The 21,281-nt window shown below is 34.4% G+C and overlaps 1 protein-coding gene across 1 annotated transcript in view; it reads left to right on the top strand.

Moving 5' to 3' along the window:
• The window catches only part of LOC117102575, a 43,605-nt gene that overhangs the window by 14,157 nt on the left and 8,167 nt on the right, over positions 1-21,281 (top strand). Inside the window, exons 5-7 of the mRNA XM_033242899.1 lie at positions 13,444-13,473; positions 15,605-15,634; positions 16,905-16,949. Coding sequence (XP_033098790.1) covers positions 13,444-13,473; positions 15,605-15,634; positions 16,905-16,949 — 105 coding nt within the window. The remainder of the gene's footprint in view (positions 1-13,443; positions 13,474-15,604; positions 15,635-16,904; positions 16,950-21,281) is intronic.

Here is a 21,281-nt window from a genome sequence, read left to right on the forward strand (position 1 = left end):
TTATTTATACATATATATATACTTTTTAAGCCATGTATCATGCATATGCATAGAAACGTTGATGCCTGCTGCAGGGCTCTGGTTTGTGTGCTTTTGTTAGCTTTATTAAAAAACGAATGTCCTAAGACAAGATACTTGCAGCAATTATGCTATTTCTGCAAAAAATGCAATTTATAGTCTGGACCGTTTGAACATTTCCGTAGGGGTGTAGCGTGGGGCTATGCCAATCCCGCCCACACGAAAGCATGGACTAGGAAGAAGAGAGATTTCAACATTTGTTCACTTTACATTGTACTATGTGTATTGTTAAATATGTGTTAAAAATACAACAAAAGAATATTTACTGTGCAAATTGAATTTAACCCATAATGAAAATGAAACAAACCCAATGTTTTTAATTGGTCGATCCTAACTACCTCTACAGCGAGGTTGATTTGACATCAGTTCACTGCTTTCATGATAGCTGAACCATAGAGAAAGAAAATAAAAGGAGTCACAACACAACAAGATCAAGAGATCGATCCTATTTACCGCGACCCCTAGGCACGGTCAGTGATGACTTTTTAATGACCACGATAATTGATCTGGTCGTAAAACAATTACTGGGTTACCGCTGCAGGGTAATAGCGCATGCGCACAATACATCGCTATGACCTTCGATACGAGTCTACGACACTCTTCGCTAGCTCTGCTCTGCACTAGCTAGCAAACTCGGTAGGCACTACATGTACTGGCTAAATATGTAGAGCGGCGAGTAAATACATATTTCTTTAACGATAGCGGAGGGCTTTCTGAGGATAAATGAAATTATTGATAATGAGGCGCTAATGCACTTTCGCACCTAACTTTTAATTCTTAATTTTTTTTCCTGAATTTTCTTCTCATAGTCACAACACATAATTAAAATTTTACGAAAAAACCTCAATATTATATCAATAATATATCTTGCTTTCAATATTTTGTTCGGCGACACTTACAGCATAGCAGCCTCCGTGAGAGGCTAGCATAGAGTAAGAAATGTTGAACATACAAGTGAATAAAATTACAATTTAGATCAAGTAGGCCTATACTAATAAATTAGGTGTTAAGTGTACTTTATTCCATTTATTCATGCGACGATCCACACAGATAACTCTGGAATGCGGACAAGTTCAAAGATTAAGCGTAGCAAACTAATTCTTCCATGGCAGGTCTAATCATGGATTAATTAATCCATCGCCTGATACGGGTACGGTAATATGCCTTCAGAAATACAGTGCCTCCATTGCTCCATTAAAGAATATATCTTGGGCCAGTGTAGGCCTATTATGATAGCTTCGTGGATACTAATTTCATTTATAAAGTTAAGTATCTAACGATCTATATAATTACCGTATTATATTGCAATATTTATTACAAACCTTTTGATTGCAGTGGGATAAAAACAATACCTAAAATGTATTTTAAAAAAATGTATAACGAACAGCCAAACGTGCCGTAATCATCGGTATTGTATGTAATAATACATTAATAACATTATAATAAAAATACTTATTTATTAAATATAATAATTCTAATCGACTCAGCGGTTCAAACTCTAGTGTGACTAAATATCATGATAGTAAGGTCATAAGATAGACTACAACATATTTTATAAATGAATTATACAAAGAAAAAATTAAAACATGTAAAAAAAGACCGTGAATCAGCTAAATTGAATATTCACGAGCAAACTTCAAATATTATATTTTACTTGCTCGCAACAAAAAATGAAAACAGAATAAGTTTTAATATGTTTTATGGTTTAAAATGCACCTAGATTTATCTGTTTTGTAGTACTAGAAAGTGATAAAATTCGACAAATAATACGATAATCCCTTGATAAAATTGACGATAATTATTAAGACATATCTTTCAATTGATGTAACTTTTCGAAATATTGACAATTTTTTTTAGTCGAAAGCTAAGCTTAAATTGCATTACTGCGCATGTGTTATCTACATGGTACATGCCAGTGACTTCTGCGCAGCCTCAGTTTGCATTCTGGTCACCAGTGTTACGCTTGGCTTGTTTCTAAATGAGAGGTGTTACGTAATCAGACCGAAGTCAGCAGCGGTAAATAGGATATCCATCAAAGGCCGTTATCTTAACAAGGTCTAATTTAATGGCCCTATGCTAGAGCACTGCTGATCTGCGGGAGCCTAATTGGTTCAGCCTGGCACTTGTACTCTGTTGCGACTCCTTTTATTTGCTTTCTCTATGGCTGAACTAGCAAATGATAAAAAGTGGCAAAAACGTTTCCATATGGGAGTCAAAGTAGAAAACAGAGAATGCCCATATTTAAAAACGGATATACTGTTACAAATTAAATTTACAGGGTTGTTAAGTGTGACCCAAGGATGAGATGATTAAATTTCGGGTATGCTCCGTAATCGGGTGTGGATTTTTGGGGCCAAATAAGCAAAACCAAAACCTATTGTCCTTTGTCCTATACCATATGATCAATATGCAAATTAGTAAAATTACAGTATGTTTACAGCATTTTACATGTACTAACTTCACTTTTGGGAACTAATTGAGAATATTTTTAATGGATTTCTATTATTTAAAATGTGATGCTAAAAACCAGTATCCCTGTTTTCTTATTAATTTGACTGTTTGCATAATATTTCCAGTATCTCACTCATAGACCAACAACATCACTACTGATTTGTGTGATTACAGAAACACTGAATCTCATTAATTCTCTTTACAATTAAAGTGAAATATGATACATACACCACAAATCATTATTATCTAACATTTAAATTTATATTCATATGATTAAATGTTAATATGTATGTCAGTGTATATTATCATTAATTAATAACATTAATTAAATTTAACATATCAATATATCATACAAATGATCTATTATAGTTAAATTTAAGATTATGTATCAATCATTTATAACTAATAAGTTATCTTAGAAATCTATATATCATGTAAACTATTTCTTTCATGAAATTAATTAGTATATCATGCAAATCATTTTGTTCATAACATAATAATAATAATAATAACATAATAATGACTTTATTTGAAAACAGAAAACTTGATCACAACTTAAATGTGTTTTTCACAAGGCCGTTTAAAAAGTACTGTAAATTTTAACACAATTTCAATTACAAAAACAATTACAAGACAAAAAAAATAAACAGTAAAAAGAAACCAAAAATACTTATATTATCTTATGCAAGAAACTTTCAATTATTTGTTAATAGTTTTTTTTTAAAGTATGAACATTTAGGGCCATTCTCATATTTAGGTTTACCGTAGGTTATTCCAAACAAGGGCTCCCTGATCGGAAAAACTTCTTTTCTTATATTCAGTACTTGGTTTGGGTACCTCAAGTAAATCATTAGGAAGCAGGTCAACTCGGCCACAAGTCAACTCGGCCACAAGTCAACTCGGCCACAAAAAGTTCTGCTGCAGTCAACTCGGCCACAAGTCAACTCGGCCACAAGTTATTTATAATTAAAATGAAATGTAAATATTACAGTTTCTGCATCCTTTTTCTTCAATATGATTAAAATGAAGTACACAGTATATTTTAGTAAAATTCTGATCATCGTCTCATCGTCGTGAGATCATTGTATACATTTCTTCACACTGTACTCTTATTCAACAGAGAAAACCCGCCACTTACAGAATGGAATAAAATCTGACAATTGTAACATTAACAATTTAAGCAATCTTAATTATTAAGAAAAACACATATATTAATGTTTAATTTTGTTCACGTTAAAACACTGACATAAAACATGAGTACATACTGTAGACCTAATCATAAAAAATTGAAATAGAAAAACCACATTATGATTTTTTTAAATGTTAAAAATTTATTTTGAATCCGACTAAAATCAAATGTATGCACGATGGCGTGCATTTCGATATTATTTTCTTCATAACCACGCCCAAGAATTAGGCCTACTTTAAAATTAGGTGGGGTGCAGCATCCAGTATCAATTATCCACAATAGGAACAATTGGTATTGTTGAGTCACAAACTTCAGTCCTTCATATTTGTTCGACCATTGGGGGCTATGTTTGAAACCCGTCAGTGACAAGGATGCATCCAATGACGTGAATCACCAGTGACAAGTCGGTCCTTTTCAAATATATTTATACTAATAATTAATATTAAAACTAACGGTAATAAAAACAACAATAATAAAAACAATGACACCAATAATAACAGCAATAATAACAATTGTGGCCGAGTTGACTTGTGGCCGAGTTAAACTGTGGCCGAGTTGACTTGTGGCCGAGTTTACTGCAGCCGAACTTTTTGTGGCAGAGTTGACTTGTGGCCGAGTTGACTTGTGGCCGAGTTGGATCGAATTCAATCATTAGACCTGGTCATGTATAATTTATTATGCTCTTGAAATTTGTTTTTTAAATAAGTTGGCATTTCAGAATTCATTATTTTAAACATGGTTAAGCTTCATCTTGATACAGTTTGGTGTTTAAATTATTCCAGTTTAAGTTTGTGAGTGCTTCTGAACTTGAATCATATCTTGAGACCTTTGTAATAATTTTAGCAGCCCTATTTTGTAATATTTGAATTTTATTTTGTAGAGTTTCATTGCATCATCCCCACACAACATTGCAATAATTAAAATGTGGTGCAAATTATTGACTTGTACATCATTGACTGTATGTTTTAGGGCAAGATATAATTACTTTTCCTAAGGTAGTATAATCCAGGAAGAACTTTGTTTATTACATTATCAATTTGGTTATTCCAAGTTAGATTTTTATCTATGATTACCCCTAGGTGTTTACAGTGATCAACACTCTTTATGTTTATACCATTGATGTTTATATTTAGATTTGAGTAATTTATTTTTGCTAAATTTTGATGAGTACCTATATCATATATTCATTTTTGTTGACATTTAAAGTTAATTTTTTTTTTATTAGCCAGTTTTTAACATTTATTAGATCAGAATTTAATTTATTAGCTATATCATTAACATTTTTTGCAATACAATGGATTACTGTATCATCTGCATAGATACTTGTTTTACAATTAGAAACACAGTTTGGAAGGTTGTTTATGTAAAGTATAAATATTACTCCAAGAAATGAACCTTGTGGTATCCCGCAAGTGCTACGGCAGTGTTCAGAAGTCACTCATGTGTTTGGTTTTGCAAATAATTTTTAAACCATTTTATTACATGTGGATGAAGATTGAAGTCGTTTAGCTTATTAATTAAACGATCATAATCAACAGTGTCAAAAGCTTTCTTAAGATCTAACATTACCAGTCCTATAAAATTACCTTTATCTATCGCATCAATCCAGTCTTCAGTTATGTTTAACAGAGCGGAAGTAGTTAAGAAATTTGGTCGGAATCCTTGCATTTTTCCACAGGCTAGGGAAGGTTCCAGTTTTTAATGACATATTTATTAGGTATGCTATAGGAGCTGTAATTGAATTAATTGCAAGTTTTATTAATTTAGCAGGGATTTCATTAGAAATATTAGTATAATTTTCATTTTTATCATCATCAAGATTTTGAAATTCCTTTGCTGAATTCGGTCCTACATTTGCAAAGTATTTGTTCATGTATTTGCAATAAGTTTTGGATCAGATTGGAGACCATCATTTGTGTTAAGGTTTAGTATTTGATAGTTTTTATTATTAGATAAGACAATATACTGTACCTATATTCTTTCTTACATTTCTTTATATTATGATTTACTTTATTTCTTAATTTCTTGAATTCATTCCATAAATTTTAGCTTTTCTCTTAATAGCATCACGCTCTCTCATTAATATTACTAAATCATCTGTGATCCACGGGCTGGTTTTTGGTCTTGCACGTTTTTGCTTTATAGGAGCATGTCTATTGGCTATATTTAAAAATTGTTCTTAAATTTAGTGCATCATGAACATTTGAGTATTTTGTTATATCAGCCCAGTTAACATTTTGCATATCAAATTGAAAAGAAACTTAGTTAAAATGTTTATAGCTTCTTATTTTTATATATTTATGTTTACTTTTATTTTTTTTTTCTTACCTAAAACTGCAAATATTGCAGAGTGGTCTCTAATTCCAGTATGCAAGATGCCTGATTTTGATATTTTGTCTGGATCTGATGTATGATCTATTAGAGTCTAGTTTCTTGCACAATTTTTGTTGGTTCTTTGATTAATTGGGTTAAAAAATTGTTTTTAGTGATTTCGATTAATTTTTTTTGTGTAGCAAGAAGGATCATCAGTAAGTAAGTCACAGTTTAAATCATCAATGAGTATGGTCTCTTTTTCATTAAAGTCATTATTTTCAAGAGGTTTTTCAGAAATATCAAAGAGCTCCCTTCTAGATTCTGGTGGGCATTACCAAGTAATTAATAAAAAATGGCTTACATTTAGGTTTAGTCAATTCTAATACAATAATTTTAAGTTCATCTTGCATAAGATCGCTTCTTAATTTATAGTTAAAGCCACCATTTTTATTTATATACATGGCAACCCCTCCCCCATTTCGATTTCGATCATTCCTAAAAATATCATCCATCAATTGATACTGCATTATCCTTAATTTCTTTATCTAAACATGTTTCATTAAGTGCTATAACATCAATACTGTTATTTAAAATTAAATTTCTGAATTCATCAAATTTAGCTGACAGAGACACAATGTTTAAGCCTAAAAAACAGATTCCCTTGTTATCATTAAACATTTTACAGTTTGGCATTCAAATATCATGACAATTTGAGCATAAGTCAGTAACAAAGTTGGTATTGTTCAAAGTATAAATCTGTGATGTTTCTTGAACTTTATTATCTTGTTTTGTATTTGAAAATAACAGTGGAAGATTAAAACTTAAAACTTTCAGTAGAATCAGAGTTCTTGTTGCATATTTCGGCATTGACTTCCTTGCCTTCTGCTCATTGTTGATGTTGCTTAGGACAAAACTTCTCTTTGTGCCCAGAACATTGACATAAATAACATAAAACAGGTTTACCATGACGACACAAACGCTGAACGTATCCAGTTTCACCGCAAAAATGACAAGAACTAGATGTTGGCCTCTGCATTTCAGAGTTCCTTTTACTTGGAGGCAAGATCTGGATGGTTGAGTTTAGGCTCCTACTGTAAGGTGCAGACCATCATAGCTGTATTTTGAGGCATCAAGACCACATGTTGACAGAAACGCTTTGGAATTGTCGATGAAGATTTTAATCGTTCATTTGTTTGCAGTTGAGTTGTGGGTCATCCAGTCGTTGGCATATTCCTGATACATACTCTTTATCATGTACTGTATTCTAGCTCGAAGATCACAGACCAACTTGTGGTACTCTTGTTGTAGTTTGTTTAAGTTGAAATCTAGACTGCTACAATCGTTTGTTCCAGCATGAATTATGACATTTGTCACGGAACTGAGGTCCATGTTCTGAATGGCGTGAGCAACTCGTTCCGACTGTGGCTCCATGCAAGGTTCTTACACTTGTGTTTAGTAGACCTCTGTGCTTCACATGCATGCATGGAATCACCAATTAGAAGATTATGCTTGATCCTTCGGTTGGCTACCGCATATTGTTACAGGTTAAACTACTGTTAATTAATATTATTAGTCCAAGCTTGACATAGACACGTCCGACTACTCTGTGTGCTGTGTATCAACTGTCTTTTATTCATAATGCCAAACATATAGGGCGGTATTGAACGTGATTGAATATCATATAACATCTTCCTCTTTTAGATATTGTAACTGTATGATTAAACATATTGAATAGTTTCATTTACAACCTTGTACAGCTTTTCTTTGTATTTTGTAAACTAAACTATAAAAAAAAAACAACTAGGGTAATCTGACTTTAAAACAACATATCTCGGTTTCATTTGCTAAACTCAATTACTTTTGAAAGTTGTAAACTTATCATTTGAACCTTTCTGGGATCTTTACTTCTCTCCCTCTTTTTGTGAAAACTTTATGCTTGGATCTGCATTCAGTTGATGTAGGTACGAGTGGTTTATGATCAAGAGTGTCTGAATTATTGGACTTAGTTATATCTCTACAATTTCTACGGTATACTCGTGTACCTCTCTGTACTTGGTACGATCTCGGTTCTCTGTTAACCTTTGTTACCTTTGCTGGTAACCAACCACTTGAAGTATGCATTCTGACATTATCACCAACATGCAACTTATTTTTGTCAGTTTTACTTGCTGACCTATCATAATATACTTTGTTACGGATTTGTTTTTGTAAACTTTTGTAAAATTTACAGTAGGTTTTGGTCTCAATTGCTTTGGAGTGTTCGGCAGAGTTGATCTTAATCTACGACCTTGTAGCATTTGGGACGGTGAGGCTAGTCCCTCTATAGGCGTATTCCTCCATTCTAAAATTCCTAAATATAAGTCAGTACCAGAGTGTTCTGACTTTCGCATTATGTTTTTTAGGATTTTCACTTGGCTTTCTGCGAAGCCGTTGCTTTGTGGATATTCAGGTGAGGACATAACGTGCTCGAACCCAAATTCTTTGGAGAAACTACTAAACTCTTGACAGTTAAATTGAGGGCCTCCATCAGAAATTAGTTGTTCTGGGATGCCATGTCTGGCAAACTGTTCTTTAAAGAACTTGATCACTGTTGAACTAGTACTGTCTTGTGACAATTCAGTGAACTCAACAAACTTTGAAAAGTAATCAGCAAGTAACACATATGTTTTACCTTTAAATGCAAACAAATCACTACCAACTTTTTGCCATGGGCATACTGGAGTTTGAGTTAATGTCATTGGTTCTTTTTGCTGCTTGGGTTTAAATTGTGCACACGTACTACAGTTTTCGCACATTTCTGTATTATGAGCTGTCATACAGTTCATCTCTTATGTTCCAAAATGGTCTAACTTCTATTGGAATCTTACATTTAGTTTCTGGCCATCCATTCTTAACATATGATTTTAACATTTCAAGGGTTGAATCTTTGTTCGTTTCTTTTTTTAATTCTAACATGCGAATGTCTTTGATCGGTAAGTTTCTAACGGTATGGACTTCATATTCGTCTATGTCAGATTCTTCATCTGTTACGTTTACTATTGGACTTCTGCTAAGAGTATCGGCAATTATCAAATCGCTGCCCTTACGCCATTTAACTTTAAATGTGTACTTTTGCAACTTAAGCATCATTCGCTGTATATGTGGTGGTGCTGTGTGTAATGGTTTTCTGTATAACGAATCTAACGGTTTGTGGTCTGTTCCCACAGTAACGTCTGTACATCCATAAATATAATCATGGAACTTGTTACAACCCCATGTTATGGCTAACATCTCTTTTTCGATTTGTCCATAATTCTTTTCGGATTCAGTGAGACTACGTGATGCATATGCTACTACTTTATCAGACTGTAATAAACAGGCACCTAAGCCATATCGTGACGCATCAACTGATATTGTTATCGGATCAGTTAGACTATAGTATTTAAGTAATGGTGCTGACACAATGTCACATTTTAATTGCTCGAATGCATCTTGTTGGGGTTTATCCAAATGCCATGCAACTTTCTCTTGTTGCAATAATCTTAATGGCACTGTTTTTTCAGATAAATTTGGTATAAATTTGCCAACGTTTGTTGCCATACCAAGCCATCGCATTAATTCTTCAACATTTGTGGGTTTGGGGAAGTTCTGTATTGCTTTAACCTTTTCCGGGTCAATTTCAACACCTTTGTCGGAAAATATGTGACCTTGATATTTTACAGATTTTACTGCAATGTTACATTTTTCTAAGTTCAGGCCTAAGCCACTTTCTAGAGCTCTATCAAGTACTTTACGGAGAATTTTGTTATGGTCTTCTATGTCTTTACCTGCGATAAAGATGTCATCGCGGATTATCTCTACGTCTTTGATGTCTTTGAACATCTCGGTAATTATACGTTCCCACACTTCAAGTGCCAATGAAATATCAAAAGGCATGCGTTTGAATTTAAAACGGCCATACGGGGAATTAAACGTAAGCAACTTCGATGTTGCTTCTGAAACTGGTATTTGGTAGAATGCTTGCCCTGCGTCTAGGACAGAAAATACAGACTTGCTTTCAAGGCAGGCTGCAACATCTTCTACAGTGCGCATAGGAAAATGTTCGCGCATGATACCCTTATTTAAGTCTCTAGGAAATAACCCATTCAGTTGGTTCTGTTACAGGCTCGATAACGTTTTTTTTAACTAAGTTCTCTAATGCTTCTTTAAGCCGGTTCATCATAGGCTGAGGAATTCTACGTGGTGGGTGTACGACACGGGCGACACTCTCATCCATTTTAGCATCATACATTGCACCTTTAATACAGCCTAACCCACTAAACACTGGTTTGTATTTGGTTTCATGCAAGATTGTTGATGGGTTTACACATTTATCGTCATCTTTGATGTCATTTATACGCTTAATCAAACCTAATTCTACACAGGTATTTAGGCCAATAATAGGAGTTGCTGCATCTACAATTATAAATTCTGTAGGATAATACTTTCCTTTATACTCCATCTGGAGTGTCACTTTACCATATGGATATACTTTATGCCCAAAATATCCTACTATTTTGGCTTTAGTCGGTTTCACTCTCACTTTACTATTTATAACATCAAATACATGTTTTGGCATAGTGTTTACCTCACTACCTGTGTCAAGTTTAAACTCTACTGACTTATGTTCTATTTTAGACATAATGCGCCAGTCTTTCACATTCTGACTGGTGCTGTTAGCATTGTTGACATTGACCTTAACAGTATTTATAAATAGTTCTTGTTCGTCATCACAATTTGACTCCTCTTTAATCAAATGGCTTGTTTTGGTGAAACACATTCTTGAGAAATGTCCTTTTTTGTGACAATGATTACATTCTGCTGAGAGTGCTGGGCATTTATCATTATAATGTTTGAAGTGTCCACATCTACTACACGGTTGTTTAGTTGCTTGGTAACGCTGAAAATGAACAGCTCCTCATCCGCGCGTTTGATGGCTGCTGCGTCCGCGCCAACTGTTCCGAGAAAAACTAGGCTTGCCTGGGCCACGTTGTTTTCCTCAATTCTTGATGTGTGTGATAAGCCTACTGTCTCTTTCATTTTACTTCTCATTTCGTACATGTTTAGGATTGTTAGTGCCTTTTCTAGTGTCAAATTATCTTCCTCTTACAATTTGTCTTTTATTCTGTCGTCCTCGCTGATCATGCCTCTTATAAGTTGGTCACGAATAACGCTGTCCTCATGGGGACCAAGTTTCCTCAGTTCGCTTACATACTGTGTGGCAGATTCTGAGGCTTGCTGTTTACGATCATAGAATCTATGTCTTTCTAAGAGCTCATTCTGCTTTGCAATGCAGTGATTTTCAAATTTTTCTAATACGCTATTGAGCTTGAGGTTATCCCCTTCGTTGTCGAAAGTGAGCGTTTCATAAATCGTCCTACCTTTGGCTCCTATCAAATTCAGCAAGCACATCACCTTCCGCTTGTCGGGTTTGGCGTCTAGCCCCGTTGCACACATAAACACGTGGAACTCGTTTTTGAAAATCTTCCATTTTTGTGCAACATCGAGTTCTCTTGGAGGTCTAAAGCTTAGCGAATCCATTGTACTTATTGTTTGTTTACTTCTGACACCATGTTATAGGTTAAACTACTGTTAATATTATTAGTCCAAGCTTGACATAGACACGTCCGACTACACTGTGTGCTGTGTATCAACTGTCTTTTATTCATAATGCCAAACATATAGAGGGTGGTATTGAACGTGATTGAATATCATATAACACATATCTCTGAGGATTGTTCACCATTGAGTTCCTTTTTATTTTGGTTAGTTTCATTAAGAACAGCAAAAGAGGGTTCAGTGTAATCTTGGTTAGTTCCATTTAAGAACAGCAAATCGGTTTGATGTAGGGACGGCACTTATGAATTCTGGTTCAATATCCACCTTATTGCTTAGTTGGTTGATAGTCTCCTCAAGTTTAGCAATTCTACTAATAAACATCGACTTAAGATCTTCGATTATCTTATGGACTATATTGGCATCCAATGGCTCTGTTTGAGTTTCAGTGGTCTTTGTTGTTATGGATGACTGTGTTTCTTGAGTTTCAGCATTTATTTTTCCATAATCATTGGTTTGTGGTTGCAAGGTAGATGAAATTATACCGGCTTCTTCATTTGTATATCCATAGAAAGGTTCATCTGACGTTGAATTAAATATATATGCCATATGGATCATGTTCTTTGTAGTGGGCTTATTTCAACCCAGCGAATGTCTATGCAAATTAGATATCCCTGAGACACTAACAGTAGAACAATGGAGGGTGGGCTAGCAATCCTAACTTCAAATAAACAACCTGTTTAGCTGGCTGGGTCTCTAGAGGTGTGAAAGTTTGGTTTGCCTGCTTGTTGCTGCTTAGAAAATACTCACTTTGGTATTTTAAGCCAAATTTTTAAGTCAAATTTTACCTTTTGAAAGTTCAGCAAATACATTCCAAACAACTTCAAAATTTGTCCTTGTATATTAAAATAACTTCTGGTATCCAAAACCAAAGTATTATTCAGTTCAAAACCAATAAATTAATTTGTTAGCAGAGCTAATAAAGGAGCTTTTCCAACCACAAGTTTGCACTGAAATATGAATATCATGCAAACTATTTCATTCATCAAAATTAATTAGTATATCATGCAAATCATTTCATTTATAACATTATATATAAAAATATGAATATCATGCAAACTATTTCATTAATTAAAAATAGATAAATCATTAGTTAATAACATTCATTAACTTTAACGTATCAATATATCATACAAATGATCTATTATAGTAAAATTTAAGATTATGTATCACTCATTACAAGACAATCCATTGCTGGCAATAAATGAAAATAGCAATACTGTACTTCAATCACAGTTCCTACCAGCTCCAAATTAACTGGCCAAGGCTTAGGCCCAATAAAAAAAATATTAGTTTAATACCCCCGCGCGCATGTTTTTTATGGTAAATGGGAAAAAATATATTTTTTGAACAAAATATTGTTTGCATTATCTAAATCATGTTTTACTTTGAATATCAATGCACCAGCAAACAACCCAAGGGTGATATTTGGCTTTAGCAAAATAAAAAATTTAAAAAAATCCTCCCTCCCTCATCACTTTTCCTGCCCAGATAGGGTGATAAACTAATAATATTTTTTATAGGGCCTTATACAGGCATTCACTTATCAGGAATACAACCTGCGCCCTGTGACAAGTACTTCACTTTCCCTGTACAACAAAACAAAGAATGAATATGTGTGTTATATACGAACGAAAGTGGCACCTGTATGGTTTTTGCATATCATTAACTACTAACAGTTAACCATGAATAAATTGAGTCTTTCATTATGCTTGAATGATTACACGTCATTTGGTAAAGTAATACACTTTCACTGTCTAATGTATTGTTTATTACAGTTGTCTACAGCTGCCTTTTGATGTGTGCATGTAAGTTAATTTTAATCTTTCAGTTTACTTTGTTAAATTTTTCTAGTGAAATGTCAATTTCGTATATACAAGTCAATACAGTATAGATGAATTATACTTCCTTGTTGTCAACTAATCACACGTTACATATGTTTATAATATTATTTTAAAATCATCACTTTGATTGTATGAATTATAGTTATAGGTATCCAGGTTGACCCTGGGTTGACCTTGAATTAAAAAATGTGACCAATGACAGCTGGCGGTAAAAAAGATTTTTAATATTTTAATTAGGGTATGTTTACACACACGGTGCGAACTAGGCAGTGGCGTTAAAAATACCCCTCACAATGGCACATCCATGGGGTTATTAACGCCACCTGCAGACCCCAGATTAATTAACGCCTTGAAACTAACGGCAGGGATGCTTGAATTATTTTGACCTCAGAAGTGATTAACCAATGACGATTAGTTTTGAAAGGAAACCGCGCGACCAGTCGCTTTCGTTGACGATGTTCTTTGAGGGTTTTAAAACTGTTGTGTTGTTTAGAAAAGTCTATTTTAACTGTAACATTAAACAATGACTTTTAACTGTAACATTAAACAATGACTAACACCCCAGCAAATACAACTCGTTTTTATAACGTTCGTGAATGTTGTGGTTTGGTATGTCACAAAATACTGTTCACACAACGTTCCGTAATATATTGTTAGCTTGGACGTGTAGCAGGAATGCTAACAAGTCAGCGACCCTGTTGGACTTCAGGAAAGTCCTGAATATCAGGACCGAATTGAGTTCAGAAATTGTAAATCCAGCACTGGCAATAATAATGTTGTCTACGGCGAATTAATTTTATATATTTTACAAAAAACCAATCAAACAAACATGGCCTACATTTTACACCTCATGAGCTACACTTCCTTCAATGAAAAAGTAGAAAAGGCAAAAGCGGAGACAGTAAAAGGTTGGGCAACATCATCAACAGCGTGTACCACAAATAATAACACTGTGGCTGTTTTGTAATAATCTTCTCATGTACTGAAAGAGGCTCTCACTTCCCATTTTTAACAGCAGCATTAATATACCAAACTTTGTTTGTATGAACACTTTGGCTATGTTCTCACACGGCTGCTAATGGTTAGCAGGATCCGGATCCTGCTAACCGTTAGCTTGCGTGCGTTCATACGAGAAAATCCCAATCTGGATACCAAGAATATGATGATCGAATCACTGTCCAGTAAGAAACTGTATATTGTAAACGTGTACGTGTGATTGGTTGATGATAGAAACGCCCTCATCTTGCTAACCGATAGCGCTTGCTAACCGTTAGCGGTATCCGATCGGGCATTCTCACGCAGACGCTAACGGTTAGCGCTAACGGTTAGCTCCCGATCCGGATACTAGTGCTTTCGTGAGAACCTGGCTTTTGATATTTTAATCCGTGGATTAGTTTAGTCCTTGCGTAAGCTATGCCAGCCTTACACCAATATGTGAACATACCCTTATATCAACTTAGGTCAACCCAACTAGTGTGGACACTGAATGCATGCGAGGCATGCGATCTGAACCACAATTTTTGTGGATAGTACCATTATAAAGCAGAATTCTTACAAATTATTAATTTTTACAGTACATCTATTATTATAATATTTTTTTTTATGCACTAATAAAATATAATGGAATGATCTTAAAACACCTAGGACCAAACAAAATTACTTCCCTCCCAACTCTAGAAAGAATATCAAGAAGATGATATTGTAATATAAATGTAAATAGTGATATTAATTATCGTATGTTGAATATGGTCAGTGATTTAACCAGGGAGATGTATGACTGCAGGTCTCCCTCCTCTATGGACCCCTCTGACCAGGGTTTGCTAGAATTTGAGGCCATCGTATATGGCCGGTCTTTTTTTGTAGCGGTGCGTGGTTGTTGCCCAAGAATGGGGATCAGTTCCCCTTTACATTGGAGTGGGCCTATGCCAAATTTTCCCTGGTTAGATCATTGGCTGTATATATATATGTGTGTGTGTGTGTGTTTGTTTGTAACTTTTCTATATGTGTAAAGTTAATGGTTTAGTCCCAGTATGTAAAAGACAAGAACTTGATATCTACCTCCCATTTCATGGTGTAATGTATTTATTTATTCCAGTTGTCTATAGCTGTCTTGTGATGGGTGCATGTAAGTCAATTTTAGTTTGCTTTGTTATTAAAGTCTTGGTTTAAGGATGACTGCACCACTTAATTGTGTGTTGCCACACTGTCACAAAAGTGAAATGTCAAATATTTATACATTCAAGTAAGTATAGAGGGAATTAACATTTAATAATATTATTTTAAAATCATTACTTTTATTATATAAATTATAGATGTAATTTAATACAATGTAGTTAATGAATAGTCATCATCGTAGAGAGTTGCTTCATTTGGGACTTCAGTTAAGATCATTGTCGTCAATCTCGTCACCATCATCATCGGGTTTAAAGATTCAAATGCATCTGTCCAATGGTAAAAAATACCAGCTAGATATATTTTATTTTTAATTTGAAATTTGACACAAATTATATAGAAAATATCTGTTCTATAAAAATATGTATTCTATAGAGAAACTTTCCATAGAAATGCTATAAAATATTTGTAAAAAAAAAGTTTGCTTCTATAGAATTTCATAGAATTCTATAAAATAACCTGTAGAATTCTTTATAATTCTACAGAACATTTTCCTAATTTAAACTAAATAATCGATAAGCAAACCAGATTCAACTTACAGCGTTTAAATGTTTAAATGTTATGCCTCTGAATATCTTTCTTCCAAATTCACGTTCACCAACTCCGTCCATTCTTACCGTGCTACATGGAATTAAATCAAATACTTCAGTTTTCCTCATTTAAATTGTGGTGAGCACGTTAAAGGCATTTTATTGCACAATTTTTTTATTCATTTATTTATAGGACTACTTCGTTGAAATCTATGCTACACAATGTATTATTATGTCCTTTATTGGAACACTGTATTTACCATATTTGATGATTTACATATAATTTAACAGCTATCTGTTGATTTATATTATTGTCCCTTATTGGAACACTGTACTGTATTTTCCTTTCTTTGTTAATCCTTGGTAATCCTTGGCCATGTGCCTGAAGGTATAGAAAAAAATACCCTGTATAAAGAGACCTTGAATATACACACACTTAATAATAATGAATTTTAAAGTATAGTTGTCATTTTTCTTAATGAGGACTGCTCTGGAATTCAACAATTTAAAAAAGTCAATAGAACAAGTTAAAGATGCAGTATTTGCCTTTTTTAATATACTAAAGCAATACTAAAAGCTGAGAGAAAAGCTTTCCTTATGAAGTCCTATTTAATTTGAGGCAAATTTGAGCAGGTCGTCAGCTTTAACATTTTGTGATTATGTAAGTTGTACATATTTGTATTGCTTTTTCAGCTAGGGCAGGTCATGGTGCTTCATCTGAACAGATAGCAATTCAAGGTATATTTTGTGATTCTTTTACTTGTTTAATTTGCCATTACTATGGATGTGTTCATATGACACCACCATCATTGCTTCCTCACTCACCTAATAAATCTGTTAGGAATAACTTGTAAAGTTATGCACATTGTTTTCAGTTAGTCTAGTATTGTATTATTGTCAGAAAACACATTATTATTATGCAGTCCTAGTTCTATCATGGTAGTAGATTGAGCACTGACACGTTTCTAGATTTAACATGTTCAGTTGACCTAGGCCTTTCATACATATTTTCTTAACTATTGCATCCTTCTGTTGGTACGTCAATCAGTTATATATTGCATAATAATATTAGGTCATGCACACAAACATACCTGTACTTTGGTTACAATTTGGACAAATGGGAAAGGAAAAATGAAGTGTTTTTAAGCTGGTTATATTGAACAAATTTTACTTGAGGAGACATTAACTAAGTGGGAGGGTAAAGAATTTCAAAGCTTAGGGCTCGAAAATTTAATGTTATGCTGGAGATAATAATTAAATTTGTCCTGTGGGAATTATTTTATTATTTGCATATTTCTACGCATTCTTGGTTGTTGAAAACAAAAATTTTTCTAACAACTTACCTACTTCTTGGATTTTCCCAAAACGTGACCAACACAATTTCTTTTTTCTGGCTTAATCATAGGCCTAGATCAGCTAATTGCGAAAATAAAGTACATCACAACTCAACACTAAAGCATATTATTCCAGGTATCTGTCTTAAAATATTATCTTTAAAGCCCGTAACAAGTGTATTTGGTGATAAAACTATTATACTGACATTCTCGTGCATTCACCAAATGAAGATAAGCCAGCATTAACAAAAAGATTGCTGGCACTGCAAAACTTAGGTTTCCTTAGAAACATTCTGAAGCAGTTATTGTAGCAAACATCTAAGATTTTTCATTGTCTTTAAATTAAAGTTAGACCTTAAGTTTGAGCAATACATGTTGATACAAAAACTTCTAAAAAGCGTTCATGCACTTTACTTCGGACGTTCCAAGGTAAAACAAAGTAACTTAACAAAAATATGAAAGTAATTACTGTACATTGTTTTGCCACGGGACGGTCAATTTACTCTGAGCAGTACTTAAACTGCCTAATTAAAATGTTTCCCCCAGTGTTACCCACTAATGTAACAATCAACCACTGATGTAACAGTAACCACTGTTGTAACAACAATCAACCACTGTTGTAACATTAACCACTATTGTAACAAAAATCAACCACTGTTGTAATAATTCATTAACCACTATTGTAACAAAGCTCATTAACCACTATTGTAACAAAGCTCATTAACCACTATTGTAACAATGATTTAACCACGAATGTAACAACGTACAATATAAAAGTCCCCAAGCCAATTTTCACATTAATGATGGTTGTGCATTTTTGAAATGTTATGATTTTTAATATAGCGATTTTAAAAATGATCTGAACAAGTGAATATAGTAAATAATTGGAAGTTAATAATGGATGTGTGAGGTCAATGGTCATGAAAGGAAAATCATTTTCAAAATGATCGATTTTGGCCCAATTTTTTTCTTGAGAATTCTTCATGTTGCGTATGACAAGCAGCATAGAAAGAAAAAACTAATAAGTTGTTGAAAGGTCCACTGATTAATCTCAGATAAGAAAGTATAATACATACTCCAAGTATTGAAATACACGCCATCGTGTTGGGATTCAATATTTCGACATTAATTATGTCATCATCAGGAATGAAAAAATTATCCATATTAGCAAGCTTATATGCACTAGTACCAAAATTAAGAACTCAATTCGTGCAATGACATGTAACTTTCTTGACTTTGACAACCGAAATCTTAATTGTGATGCCAAACGTATTAATACTTTAAAAATCTTACGTAATAAGTATGTAATTCTTAAACCTGATAAAGGAAATGGTGTTGCGATAATGAAGAAAACTGATTATATCACATCTATGACGAACTTGTTCTCTGATTCAACTAAGTTTAAGAAACTATCTAACTGTTCATTAACCACGCAACTTAACTCCTTACAAGCCTATCTCCGGACACTATTTAATAGAAATGAACTAACTGAAACTGAATACAAAGAAATTCGTCCAGTATCAACCATGCCTGCTAGAGCCCATGGACTACCTAAATTACATAAAGATTTTGATAATATTCCACCCCTAAGACCTATTATTGACACGACCGGTACTTGTTATTATTCAGTAGCTAAGTACTTATCAAACTTATTAGGCCCTCTAACGGTTAATGACTTTGTCCTTAAAGATTCTTTTGACGTTGCTGACCGCATTAAAGCTATACCTAACGATTTATATAATTTAGGTTACCGTTTTGTATCTTTTGATGTTGAATCTCTGTTTACAAATGTTCCCCTTACTAAGGTAATTAATATAATTTTTGATAGGGTTTACAATAAGAAACTGATATCTACTAACCTTAAGAAAAATTCGCTAAGGAAGCTACTTAGAGATTGCTGTACTAAAACTGTATTTACGTGTAATAATGAATTTTATAAACAAACTGATGGTCTCTCAATGGGTTCACCTCTTGGCCCAGTTTTAGCTAATATTTTAATGACTGAACTAGAAGAGTCTATTGTTCCTAAACTTATTGAATCAGGTACTATTAAGTTTTATACTCGTTTTGTTGACGACACGCTAGTATTAGTAAGCCCAATGATTTCCCGCAAATTCTAAGCTACTTCAATGCTTTTCATAGACAGATAAATTTTACTTTTGAATCATTTGAAAACAGTGACACAGTACACTTTCTGGATTTACAATTTAACAACAGTGTAGGAAGCATGAGTATATATCGCAAAAATACACATACAGGTCAATATGTCCATTATGATAGCTTTGCTCCATGGAACCATAAGATCTCCTGGATTCGTAGTTTAGTTTCTAGAGCCCACAGATTGTGTACTCCTGATAAACTTCAAACAGAGCTTAGTAACATCAGGAAGTTTATGTCTTGGAATGGGTACCCTTTAAAAGTTGTTAATAATGTACTTAAGAAATTAAATGAACCTAAATGTATACATAGGCCTACTGATGATAGCTTGATTAAGATTTGGGTTAGATTGCCTTATCTGGGAAAACCAGGTGAGTTCATTTTACGTAGATGTTTAAATAAGGTAAAGAAAAACTTAATTAAAGAGGTAAAATTCATAACTTTATGGCAGTATAAAAATGTTTCTCATTTTATATCTACTAAGGATCAAACCCCTAAGGAGTACAGAAGTTCTGTTGTCTATCATTTTAAATGTCCAGGCGCGTATGTGCGTATGTGCGTATGTGCGTATGTGCGTATGTGCGTATGTGCGTATGTGCGTATGTGCGTATGTGCGTATGTGCGTATGTGCGTATGTGCGTATGTGCGTATGTGCGTATGTGCGTATGTGCGTATGTGCGTATGTGCGTATGTGCGTATGTGCGTATGTGCGTATGTGCGTATGTGCGTATGTGCGTATGTGCGTATGTGCGTATGTGCGTATGTGCGTATGTGCGTATGTGCGTATGTGCGTATGTGCGTATGTGCGTATGTGCGTATGTGCGTATGTGCGTATGTGCGTATGTGCGTATGTGCGTATGTGCGTATGTGCGTATGTGCGTATGTGCGTATGTGCGTATGTGCGTATGTGCGTATGTGCGTATGTGCGTATGTGCGTATGTGCGTATGTGCGTATGTGCGTATGTGCGTATGTGCGTATGTGCGTATGTGCGTATGTGCGTATGTGCGTATGTGCGTATGTGCGTATGTGCGTATGTGCGTATGTGCGTATGTGCGTATGTGCGTATGTGCGTATGTGCGTATGTGCGTATGTGCGTATGTGCGTATGTGCGTATGTGCGTATGTGCGTATGTGCGTATGTGCGTATGTGCGTATGTGCGTATGTGCGTATGTGCGTATGTGCGTATGTGCGTATGTGCGTATGTGCGTATGTGCGTATGTGCGTATGTGCGTATGTGCGTATGTGCGTATGTGCGTATGTGCGTATGTGCGTATGTGCGTATGTGCGTATGTGCGTATGTGCGTATGTGCGTATGTGCGTATGTGCGTATGTGCGTATGTGCGTATGTGCGTATGTGCGTATGTGCGTATGTGCGTATGTGCGTATGTGCGTATGTGCGTATGTGCGTATGTGCGTATGTGCGTATGTGCGTATGTGCGTATGTGCGTATGTGCGTATGTGCGTATGTGCGTATGTGCGTATGTGCGTATGTGCGTATGTGCGTATGTGCGTATGTGCGTATGTGCGTATGTGCGTATGTGCGTATGTGCGTATGTGCGTATGTGCGTATGTGCGTAT

The sequence above is a fragment of the Anneissia japonica genome, unplaced genomic scaffold, assembly GCF_011630105.1.
Source record: "Anneissia japonica isolate Jap-2015-1 unplaced genomic scaffold, ASM1163010v1 scaffold1489_len2284818_cov182, whole genome shotgun sequence".
Taxonomy (NCBI): domain Eukaryota; kingdom Metazoa; phylum Echinodermata; class Crinoidea; order Comatulida; family Comatulidae; genus Anneissia; species Anneissia japonica.